This window comes from Terrapene carolina, unplaced genomic scaffold (genome assembly GCF_002925995.2).
Source record: "Terrapene carolina triunguis isolate 2854851 unplaced genomic scaffold, T_m_triunguis-2.0 Scaffold111, whole genome shotgun sequence".
Classification (NCBI taxonomy): Eukaryota; Metazoa; Chordata; order Testudines; family Emydidae; genus Terrapene; species Terrapene triunguis.
The window spans coordinates 28,891,667-28,911,027 of NW_020664462.1; the positions used below are offsets into that span (position 1 = coordinate 28,891,667).

General features: G+C 40.9%; 1 protein-coding gene across 2 annotated transcripts in view; it reads right to left on the reverse strand.

Moving 5' to 3' along the window:
* Positions 1 to 18,244, reverse strand: part of WAC (WW domain containing adaptor with coiled-coil) — a 109,450-nt gene extending 91,206 nt beyond the window's left edge. For both annotated transcript variants that reach the window (XM_024223511.2, XM_024223505.2), the window contains exons 1-3: positions 17,899 to 18,244; positions 17,731 to 17,767; positions 16,071 to 16,266 (exon numbers count right to left, since the gene is read on the reverse strand). In XM_024223511.2, the coding sequence (XP_024079279.1) occupies positions 16,071 to 16,266; positions 17,731 to 17,767; positions 17,899 to 17,939 (274 nt within the window). In that variant the 5' untranslated portion in view covers positions 17,940 to 18,244. The remainder of the gene's footprint in view (positions 1 to 16,070; positions 16,267 to 17,730; positions 17,768 to 17,898) is intronic.
* Between the last annotated feature and the right edge of the window lie 1,117 nt (positions 18,245 to 19,361).

Here is a 19,361-nt window from a genome sequence, read left to right on the forward strand (position 1 = left end):
GCTACAACCCACTTCTTCGGATGCATCCGAAGAAGTGGGTTGTAGCCCACGAAAGCTTATGCTCTAATAAATTTGTTAGTCTCTAAGGTGCCACAAGTACTCCTGTTTTATTAAAACAGATGTTGGTCATTAAAAAATTGCTTTTGTTTGTATTGTTCTAATTGAAAAATGCCTGAAAAATATTTTTTTTTCCCCAAAGTCAGTCAAGCAGGAGGAGTTGAGCTTTAAAAGGAGTGAGAGGATTTTAATGTAAATCCCTTATAAACTTTATCTACATAATTGCTAGTGTAATGCTATACTTAACTAGGGAAACCTCATCCACTCAGCTAAACAGACTTGAATTAACATCCATGGGAATTCAAAGGTGGTATATGGCTTCTGGAGCAAGTCATGATACATGATTATAATAAGAATACAGTCACAAGAAACAAAAAAACTGAATAGCATAACAGATTTCAAAGTGAATTCATATCTTATGTCCAAGCCTTCATGAACACAAAATTGCAAATTTCTTGTTTTGCTTTGACAAAAACCAAGAAAAAGTCCTATATGTTTCTTCAAAAGTGAGCACTTTTTCAAATGATTTTTCTTTATGTTTGACAGCAAGTAGGTGTAAGAGTGTAACTGATAATGCTTGCATCAGCAGGGCAGAATCCCAATTTGACTCATCAAGTTCTCCTCTTTTTTCTACAGATGTTAATAACTACTATGATTCAATAATATTAGTGACATCAGAGCCATACCTATCTTTCTATAAGGATGAGACCTCGATGCATAAAAAGACTGATTCTTCGAAAGATGTGAAATTATATGGTATTTAAGGATGTAGGGTTACAAACCAAGCTGGAGAGAAAGGACTGCACTGTAACTATTGCTCCTTAAAAGTCTTCTAGAACAGTGGTTCTCAACCAGGAGTACGTGTACCCCTGGGGGTATTCAGAGGTCTTCAAGGGAGTACTCATCTATATCAGTGTTTCTCAACCTGGGGGTTGCAGCCCTCAGGGGAGTCCTGGGCAGGGTCCAGGGGGGTTGCAAGTGCGGGGCCAGCAGTAGGAGGTGGCAAGCAGGGCAATTGCTCAGGGCCCCATGCCACAGGGGGCCACATGAAGCTAAGTTACATGCTTCAGCCGCGGGTGGTGGAGCTTGGACTTCAGACAAGGCTCACAAATGAAAAAACAGGCTCAAGTACAATATTTATATTCCAATCAATTTATTTTATAATTATATGGTAAAAGTGAGAAAGTAAGCAATTTTTCAGTGTGCTGTGACTTGTATTTTCATGTCTGATTTTGTAAGCAAGTAACTTTTAAGTGAAATGAAACTTGGGGTACGCAAGACAAATCAGACTCCTGTAAAGGATATAGTAGTCTTGAAAGGTTGAGTACCACTGTTCTAGAAAACTAATTAAACGCTTCTATTTTCCTGACTATTTAATTGAAAGGCCACACATTACTCCTCCAAAAATAAATAGTCTGTCTTGACCAGGAGTTATTACAACTGTCACCAAAAGCATCAATTTTGGCTAGTGACAAATCCAAAGAGCTTGTTTTATGGAAGAAAAAAAAAAAAAAAAAAAAAAATCTAAACTAGTCACTAGTTATAGAGCTCAGATGTTGGAGATTAACTGCACTGAAACTGGATTTTGCCAGATTCAAATAAAAATTTACAATCCACAACCTTGTAGATACTCATTTTAACAAGCAAATTTCCCATTACTTTTATGAAAAATAAATAAATCTGTAGTAGTACCCTTGAAGGAGCAGCATCAAGAGTATTTTGACCAGAGATTATCAAAATACATGAGATTTTCTTCATGAAGCTAATTTCAAAAGTATAATTTTAATAAAATTTGGATGAACACTTTCTGACCTGCACGAATTTTGACAAGTAGGAAGAACTTCAGTTTAAAGCTACCAAAGCAAATTAAAAATAACAGACTGTAAGTACTAATTAAATGAGTTTCATGTAAAGACATCCATCAATATCTATTATTTTCATATAATCATGTTCACATCTTCCTTTCTACCTCTTTTTGGTATGCTGCTTCTGAGATATGGGCAGATGATATACCAGGGTGATTTTGGTCTTAAAGTGCACTTCTACGCTTGAAGCACAGTAATTTAAAAAGGCAAACACTGTTCCAATACCATTGTGTCAGTAATGCCATAAAAGATTTGTTCCTTTTACAAGTAAAAGATTGGATTGCTGGAAAAAAGAACTCACCCAGAGATCTGACAACTATGTCATACTTCACCAGTAAGACAATTTGGCAGGTATAAATGTACCTTCAATTACATCTGTGGGAGAGAGTGAAGAGAGTCTAGCTGTTAAGTCACCTGACTGTGACTCTGTAGATCTGGGATCAATTCTGTCACAAGTTGCCATAGACTCTGTCACAAACTTCTTGTGTGACCCTGTGGGTAAGTCATTATCTATTGTGTGCCTCAGTTCCTCATCTATAAAATGGAAAGTAAGGTATTACTCCTATTTCATAGGTGTATTGTCCATTAAAGTCCATTAATGATTGTGAGGTGTTCACATATTACTGTGATAAGGGCCATACAAGTGCTTGAAAGACTCATCTGTGCAAGCCTACTAATCGCCAACAAAAACAAAGGTGTTATCAGCAGCCAAATTTTACCTATAAACTGAGCAAATTTGATACAGTCATATAGAGAGTAACACCTGATCCCATTTCTACAGGATCACTTTTCAAAGTAGAATTTCACTTTAAATATTCATCTTCAGTCTCTGAAACAAATGACATCCTAAGAAGGATTTTAAAATAGTAATTAGATTAAACTGTGAGGAAAATAAACTGATTTTAAGTTACTCAATCCTCTACCCTACTTCTTTGTGTCCTAAAACTGTGGATCTTTGGGCGATGAGCTGATCAAATACAGATTGTAATATATCTCTAACTACAAAATCTTAAGCGTCTTGAATCACTATAGATTCAAAGGACAGAAGGGACCATTGGGTTCATCTAGTCGGACCTCCTGTAAAACACAGGCTCTAGGAATTATTTTGGGGAAGTTCTGTGGCATACCTTTTAGAAAAGCATCCAATCTTCGTCTAAAATTGTCAGCGATGGCTAATCTACCACAACCCTTGGGAAGTTGCTCCAATTGTTAATTACTCTCACAGTTAAAAATGTATGCCTTGTTTCCAGTTTGAATTTGTCTAGCTTCAACTTCCAGCCATTGGATCTTGTTATATTTTTCTCTGCTACGTTGAAGAGCCCATTATTAAATATTTGTTCCCCACAGATACTTATAGACCATAGTAAGTCATCCCTTAACCTTCTCTTTGTTAAGATAAACAGATTGAGCTCCTTGAGTCTATAACTATAAGGCAGGTTTTCTAATCCTTTAATCATTCCAATTTATCAACATCCAACTTGAATTGTGGGCCCCAGAACTGGACACAGTATTCCAGCAGCGGTTGCACCAGTACCAAATATAAGGTAAAATAACCTCTCCACTACTACTTGAGATTTCCCTGTTTATGCATACATTATATCCAACATTTTACACTGATACTTTTCTGAATAGTTTTACAAGTATAAACAAATTTCAAGAGCTATTCCCCTCCAAGAACTCCTCTAATGCCTTATCTAAATGCAGCAGTTGCACCAGTTTAACTTAAATTAGTTTTTAAAACAGATTTATAGCTAAACTAGGGTAAAAGGCTTTATGGACACCCATTTCCATTTCAACCAGGATTTAGATTAAATTTAGATTAAACTGGCTTGAGTTAAATCTTAAATTAAACAAAATAACCTGGTTTAAACAAAAGTAAAACCTGGTTAAAACAAAAATAAGAGCGTCCGCCTTCTGCATCAGTATCACAAAATCAATTTAAAAATCACACCTTATGGTAAACCAGTGCAGCTTTCTCATGTAGACAAGCCCCAAGAATACCTCTAAGAAGCTCCCAAGGATATCTGCAGAGAACATCTTGCGCCTCATCTCACTTACAGGTACCCCATTTTCCCAAGAAGGATCTGGACTCAGGGACTGGGGTGGGTGCTACCTGTTTCTCTCAGATGTACTGCTGAAGCGGAGAACAGGGACCAGAGAGGAGTGCACCTTTAGCATTTTGCTTGGAGTGGGGGGAAGATGACTGCTGCGAACAGCAAGAACTCTAAGTAGATAATCCAGCAGACCTCAGCTGGGAACAGGAAGAGAGCCAGACAATGGCTTTCCCAAAGAGATTGATGGGAAACTAATGACTAGTGATCAGTTTATACATTTTGAAAGCTATCTAGCAAAGAGAGGTCTAAACCCTTAAATGAAAGCTTCGTTTAGGAACAGCAGAATTTGTAATGTTCATCAGACCACAACTCTAAAATACGTTATGTAGTATACAAAGATTATCTCAATTGACAAAACTTTTGCACGCCAACTCAGTGAAAATAATTTGGTGCAATAATACTTTAGAATTAGCAGACACAAGTTAGATTTTTATATCATCAAGTTTGTTTTAATTAAATGAACAAGACAGCAAAACAAATCTGGAAGGGGGCGGGGGGGAGAATGATCAGACTCTGAAAAGCTAAAACTGTTTGTTCAATTAACCTCACTTTCCAAACAAAAAGTTTATGCTCTGATCATACAATCAATCCACGTCAGACAATTCTGAATCCACACAGAGCCCACTGTAGGAGTGTGCTTCAATCTGCACATGTGAGCAGTTTTTTGTATTAAAAAAATCTTTCTGGGAAGGGAAGAGTTCGTGCACAGGGAACACACTGTTCACATAAAACTCACGTTTACAATGAAAACCATATCAAAACCACAACTCTGAAGTCAGTAACTCCAACAGTTTGGAGGAAAAACCCCAGAAGAATTGGATTATACAAGCTCTTCACCCAAAGGGTGAAGATGACCTATTCAACAAGAAAAAAATCCTTGTGTAGGAAGCACTTTGGCAAAGGCAAAATTAACAACCAACAGCTTGGACAACAGAAGTAATAGTGGATATTTTTTAATTACCTAATCCCTACAGGTGAGACAACAAACGAAAAGCTGTACAGTCATTTTGGTAAGGTGACAAGAGTGCGTCACCCAGTGACTGGGCAACGGGCATCATTATTGTGCAGATTTGCCTAACAGGAACAAAAAATGTGCCTAGTGGCAGCACCTTTCACTGAAGCCAATAACTGCCAAAAACATACACCTTTCTTTGAATTAAAATTTCTGTATTATGCCTGTAAATAAAATGCAATAGAATTACAGAGCTATCAATCTGTGGTTTAATTCTGAATGACTTCTCAGGTAAGCAGCACTAAAGAACTGTCTAGACTTCCAACTTTAGGATAGCTTTTAGGGCGGTTGCCCCTAAAGACTGAGCAAAAATAGAGAAAACATTTCTGAGCAATAACAACATAGGCCAACACAGCTAGCACCATTATCAGCAGTTATAGATACTGAATTCTGCTACTGGTAAATCTGCAACAGTGTTGTCAGCATCTCTTTGGGCCTTTTTTTCCCCGCTGACAGAGTTACAGCAAAGAACAGGTTACTCGAAAGTAACCTAGATTTCATGTAAAATGCTATTTAGTTAGACTCAAATTATAATTCCTATATGCACTCAATCAAAAAACAACCCTTGAAAAGTTTACCAAACATCTATTAGCCAGAGGTGGATAAAGACAAGGCTAGAAGAGAAGTCTAATGTCAGTGACCTGGTGAGAAGCCCAGACCTCTCTACTATTACTGGTAAAGCTGAAAGAGTTTCTATTGGAGTCCTATCCTAGGACCCTCCTTTGAGGCTCTATTTTTTGTATCAGCCTCTGGTTAACAGGTGTCTGATAAATTTGAAGCCTTAACCTCTTCAAGCTGCTAGAAAGGAAAAAGATTTCTATCACCTTCTCAGTCTAGATGTTCCCCACTACAAAGCAGGAGTAAAGGCCTGTGTGAACAGTGCTAAACATGTTTCCTTCACTCTGTCCTCTCCCAGAGCCACTAGACTACAGCAAGGAGGAGGGTTTATACAACTTTCCCTTAGTCAGCCTGTTTTAGGTGGTCCTCCCTCATTAATAACATCAATGGGAACCTCTGATGTTGCTCACGGCTTTAAAACATAATTCTGGACACCCTTCACTGTTATGCATAGTTTTCTGACTAGCAGAAGTGAAAATGACCTGTCTTGTGAATTTCACTGTGCAGATGCTTTGAGAAAATCTATGAGCAGCAACAGACAAACTGGAACCAACTTTAACTTCAGGATGACAACGTGGAATCATTCCACATTTGGGAAATTCTTTGCAATCCTAAATTTTTGGTTTTCAATGAAGGCTTAAGTTCTGCAAATATTGATTAGATATCACCCTCCAACACACTCATTAGGAAAAAAGTCTTTCACTTGCCTGGGGTGAATTTCAAGCCAGGTCATTCTGCGAACCAACAACATTTCAACCAGAGTGCACATCAGACTAAAATTATTTCTTTTCAGATAAACAGAATGTTAGTATAGTTTTAGTTCTACCATTACTTTCTGTACCAGTGCCAACAACTATGGACAGGAGAGTTCCAATTTCATTGGGGACTTGTTAAATATTTAACAAAAGTGGCTAGAGACAATTTAATTGCTGTTTTCCTATTTAAAAAAAACATTCAAATGTGTATTATGATGAATTTAGGACCATGGGAAAACACACAAAGCTTTAATACAACATTAAAACAACTGCTTTTTTTTTTTTTTTTTTTTTAAATGGTACTCTCTTTGGTGCTGATGAAAATTTTCATTAACACCAAATAAAGTGTGTAAAGTTATCTAAGCACTAGGCTAATGGCATTTTTAGGTTGGTACTATAGGCATATATACACTAGAATTGTAAGTCAACCTATGGGAGGTCGATTTACAACTACCGCAGTAATTACTGTGGTGGTTTATGTCCACACTACCCTTCCTTCTGTCGATGGTGCGTATCCTCGCCAGGAGCGCTTCCACCGACTTAAGTTAGGCAATGTGGGGGGCTGAGAGCCTGGGCATTCAGCACCACATGCAGCTCCCTGCTGGGAGTCCAGCTGCTCCAGCCCGGCTCCCTACTGGGAGCCCAGGTGCTGTCCAGAGTCTCCGAGCCCCTGCAGGGACCAGGAGCCACCCTGACTTTGGGCATGGAACTCCCCTCCCAAAGCCCTGCTGTGGTGGGGAGCAGAGAGCCCGTAGGGGCAACTGGGCTCCCAGACGCAGGGATCCAGAGGGAGAGAGAGAAGGGGCAGCCACGAGCCTCAGTGCAGTACTAGGGCTCCCTGCGGGAAGCAGGGAGCCTTCAGGCAGCAACCCAGCTGGCAGAGGGGAGCCCAGGCAGCAGCTGGGCTGGGAGCCAGGGGGCAGGCAGAGCTCTGCTAGGAGCCATGAAATTGGCAAGAATGACGGTCAGTCCAAGTAAATAACGGTGTCTACACGGACACTGCATCGCCCTAACTACACCGACATAAGTCCTACACCTCTCGTGGAGGTGGAGATATTATGTCGGTATAGTAGGGCACTTACATCAACGGGAGCAAGGCTGTAGCGTGTACACTGACATAATTAGGTTGACATAAGCTGCCTTACGTGTAGTGTAGACCAAGGGTACTATGAATAAAGAGGCTTCTACACTGTGCTTCTTACACTGGAGAAAGGAAACATTTCTCTTCCCGCTGTAATTTTATTGTGCAAAGCTAAGGAATCTGTTACAATTCACCAAGCAAAAGACACAACAAGTTTTAAAGTTAGAGTTACAGTACAGGACACCTCAAGGTAGTTAGGTATAGTGAAATTTCACCACCTTTCAATTCATTTAGCCTACTGACTATGGTTCCCATTTCAAAACAGGTGAAAACATGCAAAGAAAGTTCTGTTTCAGAAGCATTTTGTAACCCATAGGAAAAAAGCAAAATCAACGCAACTTGTTGGCTTTTCCCAACTCAATTAGATCTTGCCAATTTTCTAAAACTTTATTTTAATGAAATAAAACAATGTAGTTCAAAGCTTCACCACAAAATGCCTGTAAACTGTATTGCAACCAAGGGATTTAATCAACATTTCCATGACTATTTTGGTATGCTGACACTATGTACAATATTATACAGCAAATTCATATATGCAGCAAAAATAAAAATACACTTGTAAAGAGCTTGAGTCAAGATCCCTTTGTTCAAGGTCAATATACCTTAGATTTTTTTAAACTGTTTTTTAAGTTCAGTTTTTTAAAAAGCTTTTCACAAATCAGCATTTTCAAACATCAGAACTATTCCAATACTACTAACATGAAGGGACTGACAATATGCTTACTGAAGTTCTCTTAACGTATCTGGCCATAAACTAGGTGAGGAATGCAGAGGTTCTGCAGAGTAGAAAGGCAGAATAGCAGGCCAGAGTTGGGGCACTGAAAGCCCTGGAGACAGTTGTCTCCTCAGTGAGAAATAGCCCTATTTAGTTGCGAACCAGCCATGGTGGGCTTTTGTAGCAAGCCTGAACAGATATGTATTTTAGAGCAAAAATTGCCACATTTTCACTGCTGTTCATCATTCCTGGATCTCTTCCCATAGACAAGTGGATTTCTTTTTGTAGATTTCAGAAATTTAACTACTGTTTTTAAACTACAGTAGCTTTGCAAAATGCGTGATTACACAAGAGCTCAACCAACTGTGCAACCAAAACTACTACATTATACAACTTCCAAAGTAAATCATCAAAACTCAGGAGCTGCAGCCCAGCCATGGTAAGAGCTGGGCGGGCAGCTGTGAGGATCCATGGTGGACTCTCCACTTGCCCTGGGCGTGGGGCCCAAACAGCCCCTCACCCAGTGTCCCTGCACCCCCAGGCCTCCCGCCCAGGGCAGGTGGAGGAACCGGCGCCCATGGTTCCTCACAGCTGCCCGCCCAGCTCTTACCATCAGAGACCTGCGCAGAAATGGTCCACGGATATAAAGCAGATACCCATGGATTTGCAGGGCTCTACTTCAGACTACTACAAGAATAACTCACGGGTACAGGGCTGCCAATTCAGGCAGTAGCCCATATGTCCATGCTTCTCTCCTTTGCAAGCACACATGCTAGAATCTTAAAACTAAGAAAGCTTGAATTCTGCAGAAATGAAAGGAGCCACCAATCACCAGGGAATGCTTTTTAAATACTTCTGGCAAGCAAATTTAGCAAGACCTGTTTATAATCAGTATTAAGAGATTACTTCCCTTTTTTAAAGGGTAAAAGAAACTTACTATATCTAACTGCTAGAATTACCTAAATAATGCATTAAAATAAAACTCAAATTCAAATTTTACTGAATTTCAAGAAAAAAAAAAAATCTATAAGCAATTATTGAAAGCATTAAAAATACTGACTACTGTGGATATCCTGCATTTATTTCAAAAGTGAACAGCTCTAGACACATTTTCACCTTCATCTAACCATTTGTTATTTATCATAGCTTAACAATTGCTTTTCAAAGACAATGAACTTCAAAACTAGTAATTTTAAAAAAAAAAATGTAGTTTCAGGACTATCACCTGACTGTGGTTTTACAACCACATTTTTCTAGTTTTAAAAAAGGTCTCTCCCCTGTTATGTGAAAGACCCACACAGAAGGGAAAACTAATTGACTATACAAGATTTCCAATTAAACTTACTTGGGGATGGGTAGGAAGGAAACAAGCCAGAATAGGGAAAGAACAGGTTAAAAATATTTAGAGAAGTTAGATTTAGTCAAGTTGGCAGGCCCTGATGAAATTCACCCTAGGATACATAAGGAACTAGCTGAAGCAATCTCGGAAACATTAATGATTATTTTTGAGACCTAATGGAGGACAGGAGAGGTTCAGAGGACTGGAGAATGGCACAAAACAGTACTTATCTTTAAAAAGGGGATCAAAGAGGACCAGTCAGCCTAACTTCAATACCTGGAAAGATACTGGTACAAAATATCAATTTGTAAGCACCCAGAGGATAAAAGATAGTAACTAATAGCCAACATGTATTTGCCAAGAACAAATCATGCCAAACTCATTTCTTTTTCCGACAGGGTTACTGGGGAAGTGAAGAAGGGGGAAACCTTGATTTTAGTAAAGCTTTTAAAACAGTCATATATGACATTCTCATAAGCAAACTAGGGAGGTGAAGTACTAGCAGGTGGGTGCAAAACTGGCTGAAAGGCCATACTCAAAGAGTAGTTACCAACGGTTCACTGTTCATCTGGGAGGTCATATCTAGTGGGGTCCCGCAAGAGCCAGTCCTGGGTCTGGTACTATTCATTTTCATTAATTACTTGGAAAGTGGTGGGGAGAGTTTACACAATTTGCAGATGACACCAAGTTGACAGGAGCTGCAATAACTTTGGAGAACAGGATTAGAATTCAAAATTACCTTGACAAGTCAGAGAATTGGTCTGAAATCAACATGATAAAATTCAGTAAAGGCACGTACAAAGTGCATAAATACAAAAAGGGGAATAACTGGCTAGGCAGTAGTACTGCAGAAAATACGGGAGTTATAGTGGATTTCAAATTGAATGAGACAACAATGTGATGCAGCTGCAAAAAAGGCTAATATTCTGGGGTGTATTAACAGTAATATGGTACACAAGACACAGGAAGCAACTGCTGTCCCACTCTAATCAGTGCTGGTGAGGTCTCAGCTGGAGTACGGTGTCCCCTTTTGGGCTCCATAGCTTTGAAAAGAAAAAAAAAAAGACGATATGGACAAATTGGAGACCGTCCAGAGAGCAACAAAAGTGATAAAAGGCTTAGAAAATGAGTATGTTTAGTCTTCAGAAAAGATGACTACGGGGAGAACCTGGTAGCAGTCATCAAATATGTTAAGGGCAGTTATAAAGAGGACAGTGATCAATTGCTCTCCGTGTTGACTGAAGGTAGGACAAGAAGCAATCTGCTTAATTTGCAAAAAGGGAGATTGAGGTTAAGACAGAAAAAACTTTCTAACTATAAGGATAGTTAAGTTCCAGAACAGCCTTTCAAGGGTGGTTGTGGAATCCCCATCACTGGAGGTTTTTAAGAACCGGTTAGACAAACTGTCAGGAATAGTGTAGGTATACTTGGTCCTGCCTCTGCATGAGGGGCTGGACTAGATGACCTCTCGAGGTCCCTTCTAGACCTGTATTTCTATGATTCTATGAAGCGAAAAAAAATGAGGGTTTTTCCCCCCCACACACACTGTATCTTCTGTGTTAATTATAATAAGAATAGGTAAAAAAAAAATCATGTGTTTTTTCAAACTGAAGATGTCCCTTAACAGTATCAGAAAATAAATGTGATGGTATACAATAGAAAGTTTTCCCTCAAGACTAAAAATCCAGGGAACTGAATTTCTGATTGGTCCAGAACAAATGCTTGTAAAAGTTTACTGGTCTTGGAAGCCTTTTGTATTCAATCTTCCAAATAATCATTTTTGCAACCATCTTCCACGTACTCTTAACAACAGATATCTCGAGAATTGCTGGAGTCAGAAATTAAATCTTCATACCATTTGACGGATGAGAGAATTTGCAGCCTTCAAAGTGTTTCCTAGACCACCCACCCTCTCATTGATAATCACATAGACTTCTCCTCCCTTCCCATCTGTGACTGAGCAGCATCCTGAAGACACTGCTTCCATGGTAGATAAAAAAAAAAAAATACTTCTCTAACATTTACTGCTTTTAATGTATTTAGCGTATTGAACGCTATCTTCCCCCCCGCCCCTCCCCATTTCCTTATCCCTCTGCACACATGCTTTGCTGCTATCAGGTTTTTATCTGTCTGCCTACACCTGGGTTTTCTTCTCTGCATTTACACCCCAGCCACCTACTCTTCTCTCCCAACTGCCCTGTTCATTTTCCCTGATGGTGAATGCCCACTCCACCAGTTGCTCACTTCCTTTCCTCCATAGCAATGGCCCCCAAGAAGGCAAGCTGGCTCCTTGTTTCCAGCTGTTTCAATAGATATTTAGTGTCTTTTTGCAATGAATGTCCTGGACTCTTGGTAGACAAGAGAAGCCAGCAGCCTGTGACATATCAGCTCTCTGCAAAATCTCTACAAACCCATCTAGAAACTCCTGTTATAAAATATTCCATTTTAGCTTTGATGGTTATTGTCAGGCCCCTCTGTTCAGTAGTGATTTAGTTTGGCATTTTATAGTATTGAATATATCACATTCTAAAGTTTAGATCAATAATTTCTTATATCTAAAATTCTTCCAGTTTGTTTAAGTTCACAAGTCACTAAAGGTAATCAACATTAACTATTCCCATCCAACTTCAGTGAAGTTTTAGTATCTAGATAATATCAATTGAATTAGTTTGTGAAGGGAAAAAATGTAGTAGATGATCTAAAAGGTTTCATGTTGTATATACTAATATTGTTCAAATAATAAAATTTTAACAGTCATCTATTCACCTGTACATTAAGAATATGACAAAAACCAAACAGGTTTTCACAGATCCTCATAAACTTAGACATAGCAGGATGCCTGAGATCATTTCATATCAACTAATACCTGCTTTTAGATAGATTTGGAGTACACATGGCCAAAACTGAACTCCCTATCTAAACTCAAATTCTGCCTCCTTACATTTTCCATCGTTGATGACACAGACGCTCCGTCACTCAGGCATGACCTGGAAGTGATTTTTCATAACTCCTCCCTTGATCTACAGGATGTATTCAAATTTTGCATCTTCTTTTCTCTGTTTTAAGTTCAGATCTTTTCTTCCCATTCCCACATCTAACCTACTCACCAGGCTTTATTACCTCCTCCTCTCAGGCTCTCTGAAACCCGTATCTCCCCCTCCAGTGCTCTGAAAACACAACTGCTAGGATCATTTTCCTTGCCTGTTAGTCTACCCTGCCACGATACACACATTTTGAATCCTTCTACTGATTCCCCCCTTTTCCACTAAGTCAAATTCAAGTTTCTTCTCCTCGCCTTCAAGACTCTTCATGACTATCTTTTCCCTGCCAACAATGCTAGCTTTAACTGCTCACCTCCCTCAGGCTGGTTGTTCCTACGCATGGAATCCCCTCCTGGAACGGATAGATAACCCCACAAGACCCACATCTGTGACTCCTACAAGAAACTGGCCAACAAATAATAGATTATGGGCTGTATGCTATAGTTATTTTGTGCATTATTTGTCACCATAGATTTTAAGCTCTTCAGGACAGGGACTATGCTTCCACGTGTGGAGACCTGAATACAAACACAAGATAGTAATTTTGCCACTTCGCTGTGAATATTTGCTTTTATTCTGTCACACTCCAACAATTTTTTTTTTTTTTAAACCACTGGATGCACAATCACATCACTTCCACTACCACTGGTAGTGTAGCCAAATTTTTATGCTGCATGTTAAAGGTGGATATATTTTAGTGTAGTCTATGTGTGACTTTCCTTGGGCGATAAGAGAAGGGAATATGTCAAAAGCCTGCAATAACCCTGGAATAAACTTTACCATTGCCAGAGAGACTGAATACTCAACCTAATATAAAAACATGCTTTACTTGTATTATACCAACACATAAGGCTTGTCCACACAGTTTGGGGTGTTTTTGGTATCACTATAATTACACTGATTAGAAACCAATATAGTTACAGTGGTACAACCTTCTACTGCAGATACAGTTATATACCAGTACAAAGATGCTTATATCCGTACATCTTATTTCAGGAATAAGCTTTATTGATATAAGCACTTTTATGTGTGTATAACTGCATCCATACTAAACGGTTGTACCACTTTACCTATACTGGTCTCTAAAACAATACAATTATAGCAGCACAAAACAAAACAAACAAAAAAAACCCTGTGTATAGATAAGCCCTTAATAAAGTTAGGTCAATTTTTGCTTTACCACAAAATACTGGACCAGACTCAGGACTGAATAAATTCAAAACATCAGCACATTGTACCACTTAGTCATCTGTTTGCTCAAAGAAGAATTGGAAACCAGGAGAGTGAAAAATTGAAGTGATTTTTAAAACTAACTTTAAAAGGAGAGGAATGGGTGAGTTTAGGCTTCTAGTTTAGTGTTTAAAACTCCAGTGTTGGGTGGTGCATGTTGTTGGGTTTTGCTTTTTTTAAAACAAAACTTAAAGTTAATGAAAAACATCATGGGAGTATTTCCATTCAACTAATTCGCTTAGATGTAGTCATTCCCTTGCAGTAGTTCCAATCAAAACATTCCAACACTACAATAATGAAACTGACTAGAAAATGAATAAATACAAAAGTGAAATCAGTCTATTTTCACTGCCTAAACTAAGAGAAATGCAAAGAATAAACACATTCAAAATAAGAGAGAGGAAAATGACATTACTAATTTTACTTCAGTTAATAGTCCTAGGTCCTTTTAGCATTTAGTAAAGTTTTTTTAAATATGCTATCTAACTTGACAATATCTATCCATTTAAACAAAATACAGTATGTTCTCAGTAAGTTTTCTGTAACCCTGAAATTGGAGACATATGGGAAGTACTGAGATAACTTTACTTCTGAATTGGTATAATTAGTGACATATTGGAACAATCAGCAGTATATTTTAGTGCAATTACAGTACACACTAGCCTGTATTTAAAATCAGGTAGCCCGTTACATTTATTGGGTATTATGATCATGGATGTATCAGCAACACCCAATCAAGAAGTTCCAGTTGTGTTCAAACACCTAATTCCAATTCATAAAAATGATACGAGTATGCCATACATCTTAATGGTGTCAAAGTAAAATGCATGCAATTTAAACCTTTGTATAACTATTTCAGAGCACAGATTTTATCTGCATAAATAGGCTCTGCCAGTTTGTTCTACGCACTTTGCTTTACTGGTCACAATTTAACATTATTTCACTCAATTATGCTATTTTTATGGAATGTAAGCTAGACATGATTTCTGAAAACGTAAATAATTCTTAGGTTTTTCATTTTGTGTCGTTTAACAAACGCTCTTTATTCTGAAGGCTCACATTCACTTATGCAAACATTTAGGACTACTTGTTACACATACTAAAAATACACTGTGTGTGTGACCTCTATCAATCATAACAAACTGAATTTTTCACTCCAAGGGGGGAAGGAGAGAACAGAAGGGGAAGTAGCCTTCTATTCCCTTTACATATTCCAGTATCTACACTACATTATCCCTCAACACCACTGTATACATCCATGAGGCCCTGCATCACCAATCATTCAGTCCAGGTGGACTTGAGAACTTGAACTTATTTCTCCTACGTTTACACACAGTGAGAATGGGTTCAATATTCAGCTGCCATCCCCACCCCTTCAAGTGCTCCTATATTGGACCTTGATCCTCCAAACACCACACATGTGCTTCCCTTTACTAAGGTAAGTCCCATGGAAATCAATGGAACTATTCATGGTAGTAAAAAGTTAAGAAAAAAAGTGTTAAGTGTTTGAAGGATCAATGCCTTGGGGAGCAAGTAAGTAGAACCAGAAACTAAACCCAGTCTCTTGAATGGTAGTGTAGAACAGAAGCTTATCAGGCTGGCAAAGAACTTCATCCATCATGTATGGAAGTGTAACATTTAGAAGAACAGCACATTAAAAGAAGAAAATTATTAATCCAAGTTAACCTGTGAGCATTTTCTTATGCCCTAACAAATTATAAGCAATTTAAACAACTGAACAACAGAAGAAGACTAATAGTAGCTGGAAATCTGATGCTTCAAAGTCTTTGGAAGAATAAGTAAAAATGTATTCTGTTTATGAAAAAAATCTAAAATGTAATCTAATTAAGATGTTACCACATCCAAGGCCTTTAGAAGTCAGCTCGAAAATGCAACAATAAAAAAAAAATTAAATTTAATCAATCTCTTGGTGGCTTCATTGAAATCTACTACTTTTTGGAAGAATAAAAGAATTAGTTCAGTTTAAAAGACCCAGGGCAATTACCTCCAGTGGAAGTGATCACCATATTTTGGTCTCAGTGCAGGCTTCTCACCATGGTGTAAGGCATGTCATTTAATGTGAAGTTGTGCTCATGTCAGTTGTAACTATTTCACTTGTTACTTGAATAAAATTTAAATCAGATTACTACTGCTTAAATAAAAGTCAATTAAAAACAACTCACCTCCATCCCTCTCTCTAACTCTGTGAGTATGCACACTTTTTGCTTTACTGTGCCCTGTGGTGTCACCATATTTGTTTTCGGGGCTATCAGATCGCCGCAACATTTTATTTGGTGGTGAAGGATCTGTGGTGTCTCGCATCTTGTCATGACGGTGATCACCACCACTGGGGTGACTCTTTGATGAGTATTTAAGAGTCTGCAAAAGATGAGAATATGTTTTTAATTGGATTTCATTTTTATAGCAGTTAATATTACTTCCAACTAATACAAATTCTAAATTTACAAGATATTTAAGATTTTTCACTTTCTAGTGTAAATGTTAGTGATAAAATTATTTCTAAGGTATATTTGAGTGACATATCAGCATTTTAGGAAGACAAGTAGCATAAAGCTTCCCAATTTTAATTATCCCATCTACAGTAAGAAATTCTATTCTTATTTAGCTCTTATATCATATTCCCCCACTGTGGGCTCAGAGGTGAATATCTGCTATAATACGATATTAAAATTAAACTTCAATTCCTTGAATTCTAATTCATCTTGTTCTATATACACATTCAACACTACATAGACTGCTGACTTTCTTCTTTTTTGGGAGGAGGAGGAGTTCAGTTACTTAATAAGTAATGGAATAAAAACAGAAGTTATCATTTACAAATTCTGCATGAACCAGTGTATGCACTGGAAGTTTAATTCAAAGTCACTTAAGCTCACCCACCACCTTGAATTTCCAGAACAAACTTTATTTGGGCACAAGAACAACTAAGATAGTATTAAAAAGGATGTTAAAGTGGGGGAGAGGGGTGTGAGGTGGTGTGGAGGGGAGCTTAATTTGTGTTCATTCTGAAATATTTACACACTGGAAGCAGCATTGATCAGCATCTTTCACCTGCTCGTTTTCACAATGCAAACCTCTGGATGGGGAATGTTTATGTTTAGATCAACTGTCACTAACAGCTGCTTTCAATTGTCACATTTTGTTTCACAACTAGTCAGCCTAATGCCCAGAAATTCCATAAAACAGCCCCTCAAATGTGTCAGGAGAGCACAAAACCCCACTCCCCTACCCATGGGAATAGGTGTCCTCAAAAAACCACAGCTAGCACTCCCCAAGAACCAGGTTTTCAGGCTAGGAAGGGAGTATGTTATGCCTCTCAGAAATACAAGTAGTTTCTCAGTGGCATCAGGATTTGATGCAGGTTTCTGAGTGCAAGCTGCAGCCCCAGTGATCCGGTGGCTATAGTGTGCCCTGCTCAGGTCACAGCTCCCACCAGGGATTTGGGGAGCAAGCCAGGGGCTTTCTCTGGCCTTTGGAGAACACGTTTTACTAACTGTTTTTCATTAAATGCGATACTGACTCATTCTCCCGCCCCCTGCCTTCTCCCGGCACTGAGGGCCGAACCCTACACAGGACCTCGCTAGGCCTCGCCTAGCCTCCCTGCCTCTGCCCCGCCGGGCGCCAGAGGGAACCGGGACCCCGCACCCGTCCCACATAGGCGCCCCCCTCCCCGGTACTAAGGGGCTCGTTAGTGGAGGAGGCGGGGAAGTGGGAGCACCGCGGCCTGCGTCGGCGGCCGAAGCCTGTGCTGGAGTAGCTCCCCCCCCCTCCGCTCTCTCCCCCGCTCCTCCTCCTGGGCCTAGCGGCCAGCGCTGCAGGTACCTGGTAGGGCTGAGAGTCCCCCCTGCGGTCGTGACAGCTGGAAGAGAGAGAGAAAGCGACGTTAGCGAACAACCGTTACCGGCCGCCGAGGGGGAGGGGTACCACAAACATGGCGGAGGGGCTGGGGGAGCCCCCCGCGGGGTGGGGGAAAAGGAGGAGGGGATTTACCCATCACTGAGTCTCTGCTGTTTCCTCGCATACATTACCATCAATGCCCGGCCTGTGTGTGTGAGTGTGAGGGGACCAGGAGGGGACGGCCGCGGCCGGGCCACAGGCGCCGAGCGGGGGGAGGCAGCGCTCCGCCTCACCACCGACCGGGACAGGGAAGGGGAGGGAGGGAGGGGGCGGCTCAGGCAGCTCGGCTGGGAGCAGCGCTCACGGGCCCATCTCCTCTCCGCACAGCGAAAGGGGAGACGCCACAGCTCGGCCCCGCACACTCTGAGACACTGAGGAGCACAGACTCCTCCGCCGCTGCCTCCTCCCCCCGCTGCTCCCACCACCACCGCCGCCGCTCCTCCAACTACATCCGGGAAACTCGGGCGACGCCTTGTTCGGTTAACGTCGGGTGTTTTCGGCTGTTTTCGGCACGCTCCTCCCACTCGGCCCCCTCTGCTCTTGGGCGGCTATGCCTTAGGGAAGCATCGGCTATTTCCGCCGAGTCCAACGCCCTCACTCTTCCCCTTCGGACAACATCGGCCATTTCCGCCATCAGCCTACCGCTACCGCGTAACGCGCTCCCCCAGCCTTCGGAAAACATCGGCTATCGCCGCAGACAGCTCCTCCGCATTCGGAAGTTCTCGGGTATTTCCGTGACCCTTCACCCCTCGCCCTGCGGCCACTCCCGGTTAGAACGCTCGGAGAAAGCAGCTGTTCTGAGAGCCGGGCTGGCTGATTGGCCAAGAGCCCCTCGCCTCTTGGGTGGCATGGCGAGCTCCTGAGAGGCATGCTCCGCTTTGCTGCAGACAGCCTGGGGTGAGAGCGCTGGTTACCGGTTAGCGCAGCCCGCTTTCCGGCTGGTGGGGGAGGCTCTTTGTCCAGGTTGGGTACAGCAGGGGCAATGGCAAGGGAGAGGGTCTCCCCCAAGCCCGACTGAGAAATGGGAGGGTAGAAAGGGAACCATCTTGTGTACGTCCTGTCTCCTGGGAGGAAACTCGGGAGGGGGAAGGGTAAAACGGCCCTTTGGGAGGCTTGCTCCTGGCTGCATGGATGTGTGAGTGTGTCCCCTGTGCTGCCCTTTGCGGCGCTTGTTTGTCTCGCAGCAGCCCCAGTGGATGTTTAAGTCTTAAGACTCGAAGGCTGGGGCTTTGTTCCTGTCTCTGTTAGGAAAGTGCCTGAGTTGTCACCGCCATAGTTGCTGTGGGAGTTAGGTGGCAATAATAAGAGCCGCCCCTGTGGGGTTTCCCCTCTCAAATTGTCAGGCTTTTGGTGGCAGTGTTGTTTGTAGCGTGCCACAGCAGCCACTGCTTGAAGCCCCGGAGAACACTCTCTTTGTCTCCACTTAGTAGTAAGAAGATGGAGAGCAACGAGGGCTAGGGTACATCCCTGGCACCCTCGCACCTGCAATCAGTTCCCAGAGCAACCATGTAATGTTCATGATATGGCTCGTCTGTGGAGACAGTAGGCACTGTGAG